The following is an 18,588-nucleotide window of genomic DNA, read 5'->3' as shown; positions in this document are numbered from 1 at the left end:
ATCGCATCTCCTGTTACTCTTCTCCTGGATGACTCTGCTGTAGACTTACTGACCTCCTAGCTGACCCTAGAAGACACCAGTGAGGTTCCCAAGGTAGGACCTTTGCATTAGCTGTTTCCTCTGCCTGGAACAGGTTTCCCCAGATATCTGCATTGCTAATTCCCTCACTTACTTTAGTCAAATGTCATCTTCTCAGTGAGGCCCACCCTGACCTTTTTGAAATCACAACCTGTTCTGAACGCTCATTCTACACCCCAGATCACCCTTACCCTGCTCTGTCTTTTCCCATAGCTCTTAGCTTCTAACATACTGTCTTATTTACTTATGTGTTATGCTTAGTGCTTATTGTCTATCATCTCCCCCTAGAATGAAAGCGCCACAAGAGGAGGGATTTATCTGTAGTGTTTACTAAGTTATCCCAAGTGCCTAGAGTTCCTATTGACATATAGGAGGAGCTCAATAAATATTTGTTGAATGAATGAACAAGGTGTTTCATGCTTCTATCCATACAAGTGGAAATGAGAAATAGAGTTGACTCTGAACCCTATTTTATTCTGGCAAAAATATTCTACACTTTAATGGTTGATCAAAATTCATAGTATGTAATTTAGATAAATTAGATATTCAAAATTGAACCAAATGAATAACAAAATTATACTGGTAATACAATTGAGATAAATGTTTTAAACTTAGAGGCTCAAAGTTTTTTTTTTTTTAATTTTTATAGGGAAATAAAATAGGCTGATCAATAAAAGACTTTCCAGCCTAAAATATTACATTAAAATGTTCCAGGGCAAGTGGAATGGAAATATAAGATAAAGAGATAAAGAATGATGTTAAACTTCTTTTAAAGAAATGCTTTTTATGTATTTTTTAAATGGATGATAGATGCATCGTGATATTTAGATTCCCTTGGATACACTTAAAGAATGATGTAACAATCTTATTTTTAAATGCCAGTACCTATAATATGCCAAAAATAAAAAACTTTGCCATTATTTAAACTTAAGATGAAACATTTTACATATGACCTTTAAAAATACAGGAAGAAACATAGTTTGTCAAATTTCTTTTAGGAGGTAAGCAAGAAATTTTGAAGACCACAGCCCCCAAAAGATCTAAGCTACCACCTTTCCTGAGACCTCCCTGGGTGAAACGTCTCAATTCCCAGATCCATCTCTGTCCTGGGCAGGCAAAGGCTTGAAAGCTTTCTTTCCCTTTTGTTTTCTTTGATGGCTCCACCTCCTGTGAACTGGAGCTTCCCCAGGGTAAGGAGAATACAGAGTTTTAACCTTTTCATCCCAGAGATGGAGACAGAGAGCTCTCACCTCCTGTACTGCCCACCTAGGAAGGAATAGAATAATATACAGTATTCTTGTGGAAATGACATAGCAATTAACAGCTCCAGGCAAGAGTTAGTACATGAATATTTTGGGGTTAACCCAGTGTTTTGGGTTTTTTTTTTTACAATTATCCATGTTGCCTTTGAAGATCACTTAACATTGATTTACCTGAACACTGTGTTTCCCACATTCCTAAAAGCACTATAGTAAACTCTGTCATCTCCTCTGGCTTAAAGCGTAGGAGGTTATGCTTGAGGGTGACTGATGTGCATTTGACTATCAGGTGATTTGTTGTTTTAGCTTTAGAGGCGGCCAAAGCCAGACTTGATGAGGAAGAGAGAAGATGGGTGGAGCCAAGGCTCCAGTTCCTTTCTTGCTTGCTTGCTCTTTCTTTCTTTTCTTTTCTTTTCTTTTCTCTCTCTTTCTTTTCTTTTGCTTTCTTTTCTTTCTCCCCTTCCTTCCTTCCTTCCTTCCTTCCTTCCTAAACCGCCGTAATAGCTAGATCCAGCAAGGGCCACAAGGGCAGCTGTGGACAGATTCCCGAGGGGGGAAAGGGGTGAAGGCAGGAAGGAAGGAATTAGGTGGGAGGGGAAGGGAAATCACGGCCCACCTTTGTCTGGTGGCAGTCCTCTAAGTATGAACAGAGGCTGGGAGGCAGCTGAAAGTGAGGGACAGGAGCAACACGAGCCCTCTTTGTCAGTCCTAACCATTCATGCGATGAACGTGTTATTCAATATCTACCAGGTACCGAGTTCTAAGGAATTCTGAGATACATCTACTATAGCACATGCCCTTGAGTACCTCCCAGTCAAGTGGGGGAAGAGCGAAGTGTTAGTAGATAATTCTGGTGATGTGGGGATGGAATATGTGAGGGAAAAGAGAAAGAGCAACCCCATCTTGCCTGAGGGAGTTCAGAAGTCTTCACAAGACAGTGACATTTGAGCTAGGTCTTGAGGTAAAGCAGGAGTTTGCCAGTAGAAAGGGATTGAGCGGGGACTTTCAAGGCAGAGAAAACAGCCTAGAGATGTGGAAGTGGTTGATGTGTTTGTAAATGATTTTTTAAAATTTCAGTATGTAGCCACAGATATATTTGGCCATATACAAAACAAAACATAATATACTACTTATAAGAGGTTACTTACTGTGGCATTGTTTGCCGTAACAGGCTGTTGGGAATAACTCAAATGCTTACCAAAAGGAGGATGGATAAATAAATTATGGCACATCCATACAAAGGAACACTATATAACTGTCAGAGTAAAATTTTTTGCTGTACCTGTATGGAAAGATCTCCAAGGTTTACTGCCAAATGACAAAGCAGGGCCCAGGACCATGTGTATATTATGCTATCTTTTCTGTTAAGAAGGAGGAAAAGTAATGTATATTTATGACAGCTGTGGTTTTGTGGAATGGAGTGGGAACTGGGCAGATGGGGGATGGGTGGGAGGAAAGTTTTCACTGTACACTTTCTTTTATGTTTGAACCATGTGAATGTATTCCCTATTCAAAAAATTAAATTGAAACTTGGGGGCTTCCCTGGTGGCACAGTGGTTGAGAGTCCGCCTGCCGATGCAGGGGACACGGGTTCGTGCCCCGGTCTGGGAGGATCCCACATGCCGCGGAGCGGCTGGGCCCGTGAGCCATGGCCACTGAGCCTGCGCATCCGGAGCCTGTGCTCCACAAGGGGAGAGGCCACAGCAGTGAGAGGCCCGCGTACCGCAAAAAAAAAAAAAAAATTGAAACTTGTTTGCAACTTGAAATTCAAAGCAACTGGAACGTATCTTCTTCTTCCTCTCCTATAAGACTCAGTGATCCTCTAGGACCCCTGATGTTTTTCAAGGCTGAGCACCCTTTCTTTTCTGCTCCCAGACTAGGATGTGAGTTCCCCTGAGGACAGAGGTTCTCTTCTCTCACTCCCTCCAGAGTGCCTAACACTGGGCCTTGCATGGAATGTTAGAGTATTTGTTGAGTGAATGCACGGAGGGGAGAGGTGGGAGGTGAGGCTGGGAAGATAGATTCGGGGCCAGCCTATGAAGGAAGACATGCTGATGAGTTGAACAATGGAAGACAGGTATGTTTGGGGTTTTTTTTTTTTTACAGTTTTATTGAGGTATAATTTTACATTTATAAACTTTTTTAGGTAGAGATGAATTTGGGTAAATGTATACATCGTATAACCTCCACCACAATCCAGTTTTAGAACACTTTCATCACTCCAAAATGTTCCCTTCTGTTCCTCTGCAGTCAGTCCTCACCTCCGTACTCCAGACCCCAGGTAACCACTGACATGCCTCCTGTTGCTAAGGTTTTGGTTTTTCTAGAATTTCATATAAATGAAATCTTAGAGTATGCAGATTTTTGTATCTGGATTCTTTCACACAGTTGTTTTTGAGATCCAAAATGTTATTGTGTGTATCAGTAGTTAGTTCCTTTTTACTGTGCAGTAGTATTATATTGTATGTATATGCAAATCCATAGAAACGGAAAGTAGATTAGTGGTTGTCTGGGGATAGGAGAGAGGGGAATTGGGAGATATTTGGTTTCTTTTGGGGGTGATGGAAATGTTCTGGCATTAGATGGTGCTGATGGTTGTACAAAATTGTGACTGTACTAAAAGACACTGAATTGTACAATTTAAAATATTAAAACTCATAGAAACAGAGAGTAAAGTGGTGGTTGACAGGGGCTGGGGGGCAGGGGAAGTAGGGAGATGTTGGCCAAAAGTACCAGTTTCTAATTATAAGATGAATAAGTTCTGGAGACCTAATAGTAAATGCTGACTATTGTTAACAATACTGTATTGTATACTTAAAAGTTGCTAAGACAGTAGATCTTACATGTTCTCACCACAAAAGAAAAAACAATGTAATTATGTGAGGTGATAGATTTATTAACCTTATAATGGTAATCATTTTGTGATATATACATGTATCAAATCATCACTTTGTACACTTGAAACTTAAATGATGTTATATATCAATTATATCTCAATAAATGTAGGGGAAAATAAAATGGTGAATTTTCTTTTTTTTTTTTGGCCACGCTGAGCAGCTTGTGGGATCTTAGTTCCCCCGCCAGGGATTGAACCCGGGGCCCCAGCAGGGGAAGCACTGAATCCTAACCACTGGACAGTCAGGGAATTCCCAAAATGGTGAATTTTATGTTACATAAATTTAGGTAAGCATCACTAGCATGGTTACTAAGCAAATAGTCCTTGGAGGCAGACTGACTTGGCTCAGGTCCCCATTTCACTCCTTACATTGGACAAATTATGCCAAGCCTCAGTTTCTTCCTCTGTGAAACGGGGGTAAAAAGACAGCCTCTGGGGGCTTCCCTGGTGGCGCAGTGGTTGAGAGTCCGCCTGCCGATGCAGGGGACACGGGTTCATGCCCTGGTCCGGGAAGATCCCACATGCCGCGGAGCGGCTGGGCCCGTGAGCCATGGCCGCTGAGCCTGCGCGTCCGGAGCCTGTGCTCTGCAACAAGAGAGGCCACAACAGTGAGAGGCCCGCGTACTGCAAAAAAAAAAAAAAAAAAAAAAAAGACAGCCTCTGTCACAGAGCTGTAGGGAGGACTTAATGAGATAATGCATGTAAAGCACTTAGCATGGTACCAACAAGCTCCTAATCAGTAATAGCTACTTTTTAATCCACCCACACCTGTCCTGTCTCAAGTCTCAATCTACAGGTGGTTAAACTGAACCATCAGGAAATTTTAAAAACTTGTCCCCATGTTGAGGGACATTCTATAAGAGAACTGATCTTTTTTTTTTTTTTTTTTTTGCGGTACGCGGGCCTCTCAGTGCTGTGGCCTCTTCTGTTGCGGAGCACAGGCTCCGGACGCGCAGGCTCAGCGGCCATGGCTCACGGGCCCAGCCGCTCTGCAGCACGTGGGATCCTCCCAGACCGGGGCATGAACCCGTGTCCCCTGCATCGGCAGGTGGACTCTCAACCACTGCGCCACCAGGGAAGCCAGAGAACTGATCTTTATTTTTCAAAAATGTCAATGTCATGACAGACTAAAGAACGGTTGTAGATTGAAGGAGACTCAATAGACATGACAACTAAACTCTACACATGATTCTGAATTGGGTGTGGGGAAAAAATTGCTCTCGAGGACATTATTGGGACAATTGACAAAATTGTAATATGGGCAACAGAATCAATGTTAGATTTCCTGATTTTGATGACTGTAGTGTGTAGGGCCAGGACTAGGTGTGGCAAGCAAGGCTCCTAGGGTGCAAATTTAAGGAAGCCCCCCTTGGGATCACTCACTCCCAGGCCTTGTGTGCCTCCCCCTGGATCTGGCCCTGGATTTGTGATGATGTAAGAGAATGTCCATGTTCTTTGGAAGTACACACTGAAGTATTAAGGGGAAAGGCATACCAATGTATGCAACTAACCCTCCAAGAGTTCAGAAATATTAATAATATTTATATAGGTAGAGAGAGAAAATATTAAAGCATATGTGGCAAAATGTTAATATTATAATTGGTGAATAGGGATAAAGGTATACAGAAGTTCTTTGTATTATTCTTGCAAGTTTTCTGTAAGTTGAATTTTTTTTTTTTTTTTTTTTTGGCGGTACGCAGGCCTCTCACTGTTGTGGCCTCTCCCGTTGCGGAGCACAGGCTCTGGACGCGCAGGCTCAGAGGCCATGGCTCACAGGCCCAGCCGCTCCGTGGCATGTGGGATCTTCCCGGAGCGGGGCAAGATCCCGTGTCCCCTGCATCGGCAGGTGGACTCTCAACCACTGCGCCACCAGGGAAGCCCATGTAAGTTGAATTTTTTAAGTCACTTGCCATGTGATAAAGTTCCTTCAGCAGCAGAGCTGAAATTTGAACCCTCTGTAGCCTCCAGCCCGCCACACACTGTACCGTATGGAGCTGCCCGGTGACCCTTATAGTTATAAGCTGAAGCCAGGGCCTCGGAGGGCCTCCTGACCAGGTGCCTCAGAAAGGAGGTGGCCCAGGTGCCTTAGAGCAGTGTTTCTCCAACTTTTAACATGCACACAAATCACTTGGGGATTTTGTTAAAGTGCAGATTCTGATTCAGTGGATCCCAGGTGGGGCTGGAGTGTCTACCTTTCGAACAAGTTCCCAGATGAGGCTGATACTGCTGCTCCCTGGATCAGAGTTCCAGAGGCAAGGCCCTAGACTCTAGGGCCCAGAACTATAGGGTCTAAAATGCAAATTTTATTGGGGAGGGGAATAATGGTAAGGAACATTTAGGAGACAGTCCACAGTTGTGATTCTATGCACTTCAAATGGTTTTCAGTCATAAGGTCAGCTTTCTTTTTTCAAACATCCTTTCATTCAGTGTACATGCAGAGTGAGCCTACTGGATGCCATACTTTACAGTAAGGAATTGAATAGTGATGAGCATTAACTGAAAGGGGTATAATTTATCCAGTCTTTCCCCTTCCCTAGGAGACTCCAAACCAGCCTTAAATCTAGACAGTTTTTAGTCCAACAAGTGAACTTGGCATCTAACAGTCTCACAAAGCACCGAGCTGATCTCCCTGTGCTATGCAGCTGCTTCCCACTAGCTATCTATTTTACATTTGGTAGTGTATACATGTCCATGCCACTCTCTCACTTCGTCCCAGCTTACCCTTCCCCCTCCCCATGTCCTCAAGTCACAGGCACAAGAGGGAACATTGCAGGCAGGGAGTGCTATAAATGATGATATCATCAAAAGCAAAAACAAGCAAAAAAAAGAGTTGGCATTTGTGCTATGGTATCATTTTAGGGATGTAAGAATTTTATAATGAATATTTGTACAAAGGGATTGTAGCTTTCAGCTCTAAGGGGGAAACTATTATACCTTAACATCACCAACATCTTTTATTTTCGAAGCATTTTTCCTGGGAGACAACCTTGAGGAAAATCATTAGCTTTACCTTGAACCAAAATTACAGTTACTATTTTCTTAGAGATTTGAGGATAATCAAGTGCCACCTTTTAGAGGGGAGGTACTTGAAGGAGAAGGATGCTGTGAGCATCTCAGCAGCACATACCCCACATCTAACCCTCAGGAAGGAGCCGTGTGAAGGGTAAGGATACCTGGTTCCAAGACTCAGCCTTTCAGTCCCCCTCTTCCAAGAAAAGGAGGCCGGCAGAGCCCTCACCTCTCTGAGGCTCCCAGAACACTTGCCACTGCTCTGAGCGTTTTCTTTCCCTTTTTCCCAGTGGCAGCCGCTGCCTCTCTGCTTTTGCTTCTTCCCCTTCCCTTTGCCTGGCTGACTTTCACTTCCCTGGCACTTCTGATAAGCTGCACCCAGCTGCTGCCTTTTTTTTTTTTTTTAACATCTTTATTGGAGTATAATTGCTTTACAACGGTGTGTTAGTTTCTGCTGTATCACAAAGTGAATCAGCTATACATATACATATATCCCCGTATCCCCGTGCTCTTGTGTCTTCCTCCCACCCTCCCTATCCCGCCCCTCTAGGTGGTCACAAAGCACCGAGCTGATCTCCCTGTGCTATGTGGCTGCTTCCCACTAGCTATCTATTTTACATGTGGTAGTATATATAAGTCCATGCCACTCTCTCACTTCGTCCCAGCTCACCCTTCCCCCTCCCCGTGTCCTCAAGTCCATTCTCTACGTCTGCATCTTTATTCCTGTCCTGCCCCTAGGTTCTTCAGAACCTTTTTTTTTTTTTTAGATTCCATATATGTGTGTTAGTGTACAGTGTTTGTTTTTCTCTTTCTGACTTACTTCACTCTGTATGACAGTCTCTAGGTCCATCTACCTCATTACAAATAACTCAATTTTGTTTCCTTTTATGGCTGAGTAATATTCCATTGTCTATATGTGCCACATCTTCTTTATCCATTCACCTGTCGATGGACACTTAGGTTGCTTCCATCTCCTGGCTATTGTAAGTAGAGCTACAATGAACATTGTGGTACATGACTCTTTGAATTATGGTTTTCTCCAAAATATACAAGCAGCTCATGCAGCTCAGCTGCTACCTTTTAACTGTCCCCACACTTCCTGCCCTCCGCTCCCTCCCTGCCTGTGGCTACCCAGAGCTTGCCGGAGCCTGGCCTGCAAGGTGAACCCGGTGGAGAAGCACTGCAGATCCAGGGTCTGCTCCTAAGTTGCGAGGGGGCCACAGCCCTTTCTGAGGCCGAGCAAGACTCCTCCATTGCTGGGTACCTGCATATCCATGTACGCATCTTTAATCGCCAAGGAAATGAGAAGGCCCTGGAGGCCACTGGTGGTCAGAGCTGTTTCCTCTCTCTCCTTTTCAGGGATGCTGGTTATCAGGTCAGCTCCTACCTGGTTCAACAATAACACCTATCCTCTCTAAAAAAGATGTCCTGTCTCAGAAGCCTCCTCCAGCCTGGATACCCGATCTGCCCTCCCCAGCACATAGATAAATGGCTTTGCAGGGGAGCTTTCTGGTCTGAACTTGCCTGAGGCTACGCCGGTTAGTTAGAATGCAGGTCCTAAATCCTATCCTAACCACAGTCCACAAAAGTCCCCTGGGATAGGGTTCTTTGTCAGAGGGTTTGACCAAAAGGCCCTGGAAGGCAGGCTCATGCCCTCCTCCTCTACAGCCTGCCCTCCATCCTAACTGCTCCCCCAGGGAGCAAATCAGAACTGATTCTTCAGCAAAGGAAAAAGCCACAGTGGGCAATCACAGGCCAGGCCTAGGGTTTGCCTCCCTCCCTTCCCCACTTTTCCAACTCTCAGTCATCCGTAGGGCCCAACCCTCTGTCTACCAGTGACTTCGTCTCAGCTGATCTCATCCAAAAAACCACAAGCCCCCAACTGACACTTGATTTCCTACCATCTTGTGTGTGTGCATTCTCCTTCATTAGGAGACAATAAAATAGCGGTGGGCATTATGGATGAGCTTTGGAGTCAAAGGGGCCTATGTTCAAATCCTTCTCCATCACTGTGTTCCTAGGCAAGTTACTGAATCTTCTCAGCTTTAGTTACTTCATCTGTAAAAACAGGTATCATCATACTTCTTTAACACTTTTTCCCTGAGAATTAACTGAAAATTCTCTCCAACAAAAATTTATTGTGTCTACTGTTTGCCAGGCACTTCTCTAGATGGGGATGTAGTGGTGTATGAGACAAATTCTTTGTCTTTAAAGCACTTACATTCTACAGACAATAAACATGTAGCCAAACAAATAATATAATATTAAATACTGATTTTTTTTTTCAAAAAGATCATAGAGAATGACTAGATTTGGAGAGAGGGTGGAGTAGTATTTTAAATAGGGTGATTAGGGAAGGTTGTCTGAAGAGGTGACATCTGAGCAGACCTGAGGTGTAAAGGAGTGAGCTATGCAGAAATCTGGGGAAAGCAGTTATAAAGATCGTGAAGCAGAAATGAGCCTAGTGTGTTAATGTAACAACAGTAGGATCAGTGCAGATAGGACAGGGTAAGAGAGAGGAGCAAGGCTGGAGATAAGATCAAAGAGGTAATACGTGTGGGAAAGATTTAGCATGTAGTAAGTGTTCCATAAATTATTCTTGAAGGGATCTCATTTTCCTAACAAGGCTGTATGCTCTTGAGGGCATTCATATTGAACAAATATTTACTGAGTGCCTACTAGGTGTCAGCTACAGTGCTACAAGATAGGGATATAATAATGAACAAGACAGTCGTGGGAGAGAAAAATAATAAGAAAATGCACAGGGTGCAGTGCAGGATTGCAACCTTAGGAGCTGAACTTGGACTCAGGGGCATCTTGATGCTTGCCATGCTATTATACAAAACTGCTTAGGGAAGTGCCCAGTGAATCATTATTTGAATATTAAGAGATGGAAAAAGAGATACAGGGTAAATATGAACCAAAAGAACTACATTTACTATCACTCAATATAGACCTTAAAGTAGAAAACATCATAAGGGACAAAGAGGACTTCATATGCAGTATAGACTGAGAAGCTATAAAGATTATAAACTATATGCACCTGACAATATCACTTCAAAAAATATGAAGCAACAACTGATAGAAGAATCAACAACCGTAATTGGACATTTAATATAGAGATCTTCCTTAACTTACTATGGGGTTATATCCTGATAAAAAGTTGAAAACACGTTTAATACACCTAACCTATTTATCGTAGCTTAGCCTAGACTACCTTAAGCAAGCTCAGAACACTTAACATTAGCCAACAGTTGGGTAAAATTATCTAACACAAAGCCTATTTTATATAATAAAGTGTTGAATATTTCATGTAATTTATTGAATACCATAGTGAAAGTGAAAAACAAAGTGGTTGTATGGGTACAGAATGGTTGTAAATGTATCAGTTGTTCACCCTGGTGATCTTGTGGCTGACTGGGAACTATGACTCACTGCCACTGCCCAGCATCAGGAGAGAGTATTGTACTGCATGTCGATAGCCCAGGAAAAGATCAAAGTTCAAAATTCAAAGTACAGGGGCTTCCCTGGTGGCTCACTGGTTGAGAGTCCGCCTGCCAATGCAGGGGACACGGGTTTGTGCCCCGGTCCGGGAGGATCCCACATGCCGCGGAGCATCTGGGCCTGCGCGTCCGGAGTCTGTGCTCCGCAACGGGAGAGGCCACGGCAGTGAGAGGCCCGCGTACCGCAAAAAAAAAAAAAAAAAAAAAAAAAGTACAGTTTCTACTGAAACTGTATAGCTTTCCCATCATCGTATATTTGAAAAATCATAAGCTGAACCATCATAGGTCAGGGACTGTGTGTATTACCTTAGAAACTGGTAGATCAAATAGTTTTTTTTTTTAAGTGAAGATAAAAAAAATATTTTTTAAATAAATTTATTTATTTTATTTATTTATTTTTGTCTGCGTTGGGTCTTCGTTGTGGTGCGTTGACTTCTCATTGCGGTGGCTTCTCTTGTTGCGGAGCACTGGCTCTAGGCGCACGGGCTCAGTAGTTGTGGCTTGCGGGTTTTAGAACACAAGCTCAGTAGTTGTGGCGCACAGGCTTAGTTGCTCCACGGCGTGTGTGATCTTCCCGGACCAGGGCTCGAAACCATGTCCCCTGCATTGGCAGGTGGATTTTTAACTACTGCACCACCAGGGAAGCCCCTATAAAACATTTTTTAATGACTCAATTAGTAAGCTCAGTCTAATAGAGAGCTTTATACTCAACAAATAAAGGATATATATTCTTTCCAAGAATATATGGAATAGTCTTAAAGATCAGTCATGTACTAGTCATGCACCTCAACAAATTCCAAAGAGTTAACATCATACAGCCCATGTTCTCTAATGAAGAATGCAATAAATTTAGAAATCAATAACAAAAGGATAGCTTAAAATTCCTAAAAATCTGAAAATGCAAAAAATACTATTAAATACTAGAATAAAGAAATTAAAATAAGGAAAATTACAAAAAAAAATGAAACACCACATGTCAAAGTGTATGTAAGGTAGTCCTTAAAAGGGATTTATAGTGCCACATGCACTTATTTAACAAACAAGAAACATTGAGGGCTTCCCTGGTGGCGCAGTGGTTGAGAGTGGTTGAGAGTCCGCCTGCCGATGCAGGGGACACAGGTTTGTGCCCCGGTCCGGGAAGATCCCACGTGCCGCAGAGCGTCTGGGCCCGTGAGCCATGGCCACTGGGCCTGCGCGTCCAGAGCCTGTGCTTCGCAACAGGAGAGGCCACAACAGTGAGAGGCCCGCGTACCGGGAAAAAAAACAAACAAAAAAAACATTGAAACCAAATGAGCTAAGCGTTCAGTGCAAAAGCCCATAAAGATAAGGGCAAAAATCAATGATATTTGGTGATGGTGGGGGAGAAGAAAGAAAAGCAATAAATATGAATAGCAAAATCAAAAAATAATTTGTTGAAAAGAAGGATAAAGGAAATGAGTATATTGGTGTCATTGAGAACTGAGATTTTGACATGGCAGAAAGGAGATATACATGTAAGATGGATGAGGTTACATAGTTCTGAACTTGAATTGAAAGTATGTGGGGCTTCCCTGGTGGCACAGTGGTTAAGAATCCGCCTGCCAATGCAGGGGACACGGGTTTGAGCCCTGGTCCAGGAAGATCCCACATGACGCGGAGCAACTAAGCCCGTGCACCACAACTACTGAGCCTGTGATCTGGAGCCTGTGAGCCACAACTACTGAGCCCACGTGAGCCACAACTGCTGAGCCCCATGCCACAACTACTGAAGCCCACGTGCCTAGAGTCTGTGCTTCGCAACAAGAGAAGCCACCGCAATGAGAAGCCCGTGCACCACAATGAAAGAGTAGCCCCGGCTCGCCGCAGCTAGAGAAAGCCCACGTGCAGCAACAAAGACCCAATGCAGCCAAAGGTTAAAAAAAAAAAAAAGCCTTGCTGTTAGAAAGCCACTAGGAGCTGAAAAAGGCAAGAAATTAATTTTCCCCTCAGAGTCTACCGAAGAAACCAGTCCTTTCCACACTCTGACATTCGTCCACTGAAACTGATTCTGGACTTCTCATCTCCATAACATAATAAATTTATGTTGTTTTAAGTCACTAAGGATTTTGGTAATTAGTTACAGCAGCAGTAGTAAACTAATACACCTGGGTTATTTGTTTTTTTTTTTTTTTTTTTTTTGCGGTATGCGGGCCTCTCACTGTTGTGGCCTCCCCCGTTGCGGAGCACAGGCTCCGGATGCGCAGGCTCAGCGGCCATGGCTCACGGGCCCAGCCGCTCCGCGGCATATGGGATCCTCCCAGACCGGGGCACGAACCCGTATCCCCTGCATCGGCAGGCGGACTCTCAACCACTGCGCCACCAGGGAGGCCCTGGGTTATTTGTTAAATGTACAAATTACCATTCTTCTCCCCTGTAAATTCTGATTCCATTGGTCTGAGTGGGAAGCCCAGGAATCTGTTTTCTAACAAAGGTCCAGGTGATTTTTACCTTCAGACAAATTTTGGAACTACTACTATAGTGGATTGTGATAGCCCAGCCAAATTCCTCATCACCAGTTTTCTGGTAACAGACCGCACCTGCTTGCTTTGATTCGTGTGTGGAGACATGACCAAGGATTGATGAATCCTGGAACTCACCTGAGTGCTTGAGACTGGTCCACGGGTGGACATATGGCTCACATTGGCCAATCACAATCCTTCTCTGTGAATTTATACATGGAAGCCATGCTTTTTCTTTGTGCTGGGATTGCTGTGCTAGGATGGATCATTGGCCTGCCTTTGCTGGCAACCATCTCTGACTACACGGAGGAAGCCCATCTGCAGTAGCAAAGGGGATAACAAACAGAGGAGAGCAGGGTTAAAAGTTAGAAGGAGAGGGAGGGAAAACCCTGATTCCTCTGAGCTCTGGAACCAGTTGCATCTGATGCTGGTACCATCCCTGTTCTTTGTACTTATAAGAAATCGATAAATTCTGTTATTGTTCAAGCTCATTAAATGAGTATTCAGTCCTTGAAATATAAAGGCTCCTAACTATCATACTGGGGTGTTATGTGGAATAGATCCCTTACATTGTCTGGCTTTCTCTTCACCCCTTTCTATGTCCAACATCAAACGTTTCCTGCTTGTCTATGCCAGTTTACACTCATCTGATCAGAATATATATGCTAATTGCATGGAGATTTTAGTCATCTGTCTCTACCACTCACGTTAACTCCTTTACATCATAAACCAAGTAGAGTCCGTCCCCATCAGCTATATGTTCAGGCTACTTCTCCTTCTACTTCTGATCCTGTTCCCTCCTAGCTATTTAGTGACAAGAAATTCTGGGGTGGTGGCTCTCTTCCAGTGAAAACAGACTCTTCAAAACTATGATTGCTTTTATTCAAAGTTCTGTCTACAGAAATATCTTCTGCTGCCACATTATGTGGGGTTTCATAGACATCTTTAGCTTGAAGTAAGGAGCAAAGAGGTTGAGTACTTGACTGGAAGATTCCCCGCCACTATTCAAGTTATTTCTTCAATGATTGTTTTTGATCTTTCAATCTCAAAGTTTCTCAGTTCTAGCAGATGCAGTTAAACACGGTTATCTGCAACATTTTCCTGGTATAATCTTCATTGCCAAGGGGATGGGCCTATAGCATTACAAACTGGGACTGACCAAAGGAGGCTTTACACACAGACCACCGTTGGCGAGTACTGTCAGGTCCTTCGTACAGTCTGGCTGTAAAACTTGGTGGAAGAATTCCTAACTTCTCCCTCTGCCCGGAGAGTGGAAAAGGACACTGGCTAATAGTCAGAAAACTGAATATAGTTTTGGCTCTGCCATTTATTACCACTTAGTAAACTTAGGCAAGTCAGTTAACACCTCTTGGTTCTAATTTCTTCATCTATAAAATGAGATTCGTGATACTCCCCTACCTGCCTACCTCACTGGGTGATTGTAAACATTAAACAAGGTATACAGACATAAGGTATTATTATGCACTAAAACAAATGTAAAGTTTAATAATGGAACCTTACTCCTAGACATCTTTATTTAAACCTGGGATTGTAGAATTGTGACTATTCTCCTTCTAAGATTGAAAAAGTGGATTGCTTCTCATAAATCAATGTATTTAATATCCATACATTATAATGAGTTAGGAATTATGTGGGCTCATATACAGAGCAACATCAAATTTGGAATATCAGGATATTACCGTATGCAAATGGTTGAAGATTCAAAGTATGGATACACATAACAATGTAAATAGATGCTACAAATTTCTGCAACACATGCCTAAAAACAGTCTTCAGCAGATATTTCTAAATTCTGTGTAGATTACAGCTTTTGAACAAAACAAAAGCCCAAATGGATTTGGTCCAGAGATCTCTAAAATCTCCTCCGCCCCACAACTGTCTTTATTTAGTACTAAATTTAGAGCAGATGGAGAAACCAGCGAGCAAGACAATGCCTGCACGTGCTAATAAATTAATACCGCTGAGCCAAACCAGTAGAAAAGTCTTGAGTGGGCTCCACATGTTAGCTGAGCTACAAAGAATGCAGGGCTCCTGCTTTTGAGGAGTTTATAGTCTATATAATTTACATATGCTATTGTTTACCAACATTTTTTGAGAACTTACAATATGCCAGGCACTATTCTTAGTATTTTACTCATATTAACCCATTTAATCCTCCCAACACCCCTGTGAGATAGATACTGTTATATTATCCAGTTTACAGAGGAAGACACTGAATCTCATAGAAACTAAGTGACTTTGCCCAAGGTCACGTGCTACTGACAGAGCTAGGATTTCAAACATCGCACTCTTAGCCACCATGCTAAACTGCTCTTCTAGAAAGACACAGATAGAAAGGAACAGAATGTCCTATGACTTCACTTCATATTTACTATGAGGATATGGGCTGGGGGTGCAGAGTGAATTATTTCCCTGAAGAAATGATTTCATGTTGAAAAATGATAGGGCCTCCCTGTCATTCAGTTTATATACATTCGTTCATTCAACAGATTTTTTTGAGTGTCTATCTAGGTCAGGCTGCTCTGATGAGATGACATTTGAGCAGAGACCTGAAGGAAATGAGCGGGCGAGCTATGAATGTAGCTGGGGATGGAATGTTTCAAGCTCAGGAAACAGTAAGTAGAAAAGCCCTAAGGTGGGCACACGCTTGGTGTGAGGAACAGCAAGGTGACAGAAAGAGTAGAGGATGATAGGAGATGAGCTTGGAGCAGAGTGAGATTTACCACGAAGCCAATGACACTTGCCCGGACCTCTGTTCCTGAGGGGAATTTGGGGAGTTGTGGAGAGTTCTAGATGGGGTGGTGGAGCCAGGCTGCAATCTGGAAGAATTTCTGTGTAAGCACATCTGATAAATTGCCTAAAGAGATATCAGAAGAAAGGGATCTGAATTAAATTGTTAAGATTTATTTTCTAATTCTAAATTAACATCAATTCTGTACCTAATTTTATATTTGTAGTTTGCATTCTTTTCCTTAGCAAGGACCCACATCCCTCTTTCCTTTCCCTCCTATTCACCTATGGTGTAAGCCTCAGGTTTGGCAAAATCTGGGTCCCACCCTAGACCAGGGAGATTGGAGGTGGCAGTGGATAGGGCTGATCACTTAGGACCTGGTAGAACTTGGTTGGGATTTTGACCTTTACTCTTGAGTGAGATGCAATATTATTGGGGAATTTTGAGCAGAGTAGTGATGTGACCTTAATTATCTTTCTAAAGGATCACTCTGACTGCTGACCTTGAGGCGGACTGTGTAAAGAAGAACTGTACAGTTGAAATACAAGGAGAACCACATATGTCATTTTAAATTGTTTAGTAGGCACATTAAAGAAGTCAAGTGACAGGTGAAATTAATTTTAATAATATATTTTATTTAACCTAATATGTCCAAAATATCATTTCAACACATAATCAATGTAAAAAAATGATTGAAATATTTTATATTCTTTTTCTCATATTGTCTGAAATCCAGGGAATATTTTCCACTTATAGTACATCTTGGTTTGGACTAGTCACATTTCAGGTGCTCAGTAGCACATGTGGCTAGTGGCCTAAACAGATTCAAAGCAATGTGTCCTGGACCCAACCTTCCTAAACTGGAGGGTTGTAGGTACTCCCTACCCACCCTCTGGGCTGGTGGAGTACTCTGAGGGCAGTTTCCAAACTCCATGGGAGTTAAAGCTGAAGTGAATGATGAGGGAACACCCCGGGCTCAGATTTGAGGTTTGACAATGGTAATGTCTAATTTGTATATAGTAGTTTCAGTTTTAATTGTTTATCTATGTTAAATCATTTAATCTTCATAACAATTTATTCATGGCAGTCCTATTACCATTCCAGATTCACAGATGAAGAAACTAAGGCAAAAGAGAGATGAAATAATTTATTCAAGACCACACTGCAGTTTTACTTCAGAGTCTGTGCTCCCATCTACTACACCAGTGGTCCTCCTGGTAAAATATTTCATCATTCCTGTTCTCCTTTTGATTGTTTTCCATTCTACTTACCTTTATTAATAGTATTCTTATGCTTTTTGTTTTTTTCTGTGGTACGTGGGCCTCTCACTGTTGTGGCCTCTCCCGTTGCGAAGCACAGGCTCCGGACGCGCGGGCTCAGCGGCCATGGTTCACAGGCCCAGCTGCTCTGCAGCATGTGGGATCTTCCCGGACCGGGGCACGAACCCGTGTCCCCTGCATCGGCAGGCAGACTCTCAACCACTGTGCCACCAGGGACGCCCTCTTATGCTTTTTTGCATATTTTTATTGATCACTCTATCATATTTTTCTGTAACAAAAATCTGAATATATTGAAAACAATTTTTTTGTATTTCTTGTGACCAAAAAATTTCTTATGGATTGACTTATCATTAAAATTATAAGTAGTTATAATTGATCAAAATAACCTAATTACAAGTTACTAATATGAAAAGTTAAATTTTATTGGAAATACATTTCTTTTTTTTTTTTAATTTATTTTTGGCTGCGTTGGGTCTTCGTTGCTGCGTGTGGGCTTTCTTTTTAGTTGTGGTGAGCAGGGGCTACTCTTCATTGCCGTGCACGGGCCTCTCATTGCAGTGGCCTCTCTCGTCTTGGCTCTGGGTGCACAGGCTCTAGAGCACAGGCTCAGTAGTTGTGGCACACGGGCCTAGCTGCTCTGCAGCATGTGGGATCTTCCTGAACCAGGGCTCAAACCTGTGTCCCCTGCATTAGCAGGCGGATTCCTAACCACTGCACCACCAGGGAAGCCCCGGAAATACATTTCTTAAGTGAGATCAATGAGTCTTTTTTTTTCCTTTTTTAACAATCAGTTCTGTGTCCATTTTTATGTTCAGGCCACTTAAGATGGCTGTTGTACACCCCCTGCTAGATCAGTGCCTGCTTTACCAAAACCCTATGCACATGACTGACCTTCCTATGTATTTGGTCCAGGCCCCAGCTGGTGATTGTTCTTATCAAAGGGACAGTGAGGGGTGTGCCCCTGTACTGGTTTCCCTGGTAACTAATGAGTCCACCTGACATTAATTCCCCTATAACTGGTAATCTCCCCTTCCCCCAGAGATGAAGACTGCCACCATGTCCTGACTGCTGGCCGCCACACATGATGGGGTGTCACTCCAGGACCTTGCTTCAGACGTGTAAGCTCCATCCATTAAACCATTGATGTCTCTGTTGCTGATTCTGGGCTCTTTTATTGGTCTTGAAGCTGGGCAAGCACAGGCCTTGTAGGCCTGTGGAGTGCAGCCCAAGACCATTGATAAATATTACTTAACACTAAAGCATGACCGGGTTCAGTACCCATACTATCTCTAGTTTTCATTTTTATAGATGTGAGCCCTGAGAATCTTGTTTTA

General features: G+C 42.8%; 1 protein-coding gene across 1 annotated transcript in view; it reads left to right on the top strand.

Annotated features, from left to right (window-relative positions):
- LOC309814612 (uncharacterized protein) overlaps positions 1-18,372 on the top strand; it is a gene marked incomplete at its 5' end in the record, with an annotated part of 32,445 nt that extends 14,073 nt beyond the window's left edge. The window contains 2 exons of the mRNA XM_082640608.1: positions 17,079-17,191; positions 18,294-18,372. Coding sequence (XP_082496734.1) covers positions 17,079-17,191; positions 18,294-18,299 — 119 coding nt within the window. The 3' untranslated portion in view covers positions 18,300-18,372. The remainder of the gene's footprint in view (positions 1-17,078; positions 17,192-18,293) is intronic.
- Between the last annotated feature and the right edge of the window lie 216 nt (positions 18,373-18,588).

Source organism: Mesoplodon mirus (genome assembly GCF_964341445.2).
Source record: "Mesoplodon mirus genome assembly, chromosome: 13".
Classification (NCBI taxonomy): Eukaryota; Metazoa; Chordata; class Mammalia; order Artiodactyla; family Ziphiidae; genus Mesoplodon; species Mesoplodon mirus.
The sequence above is the reverse complement of the archived record's forward strand: the minus strand, read 5'-3'. Positions and strand labels throughout refer to the sequence as shown.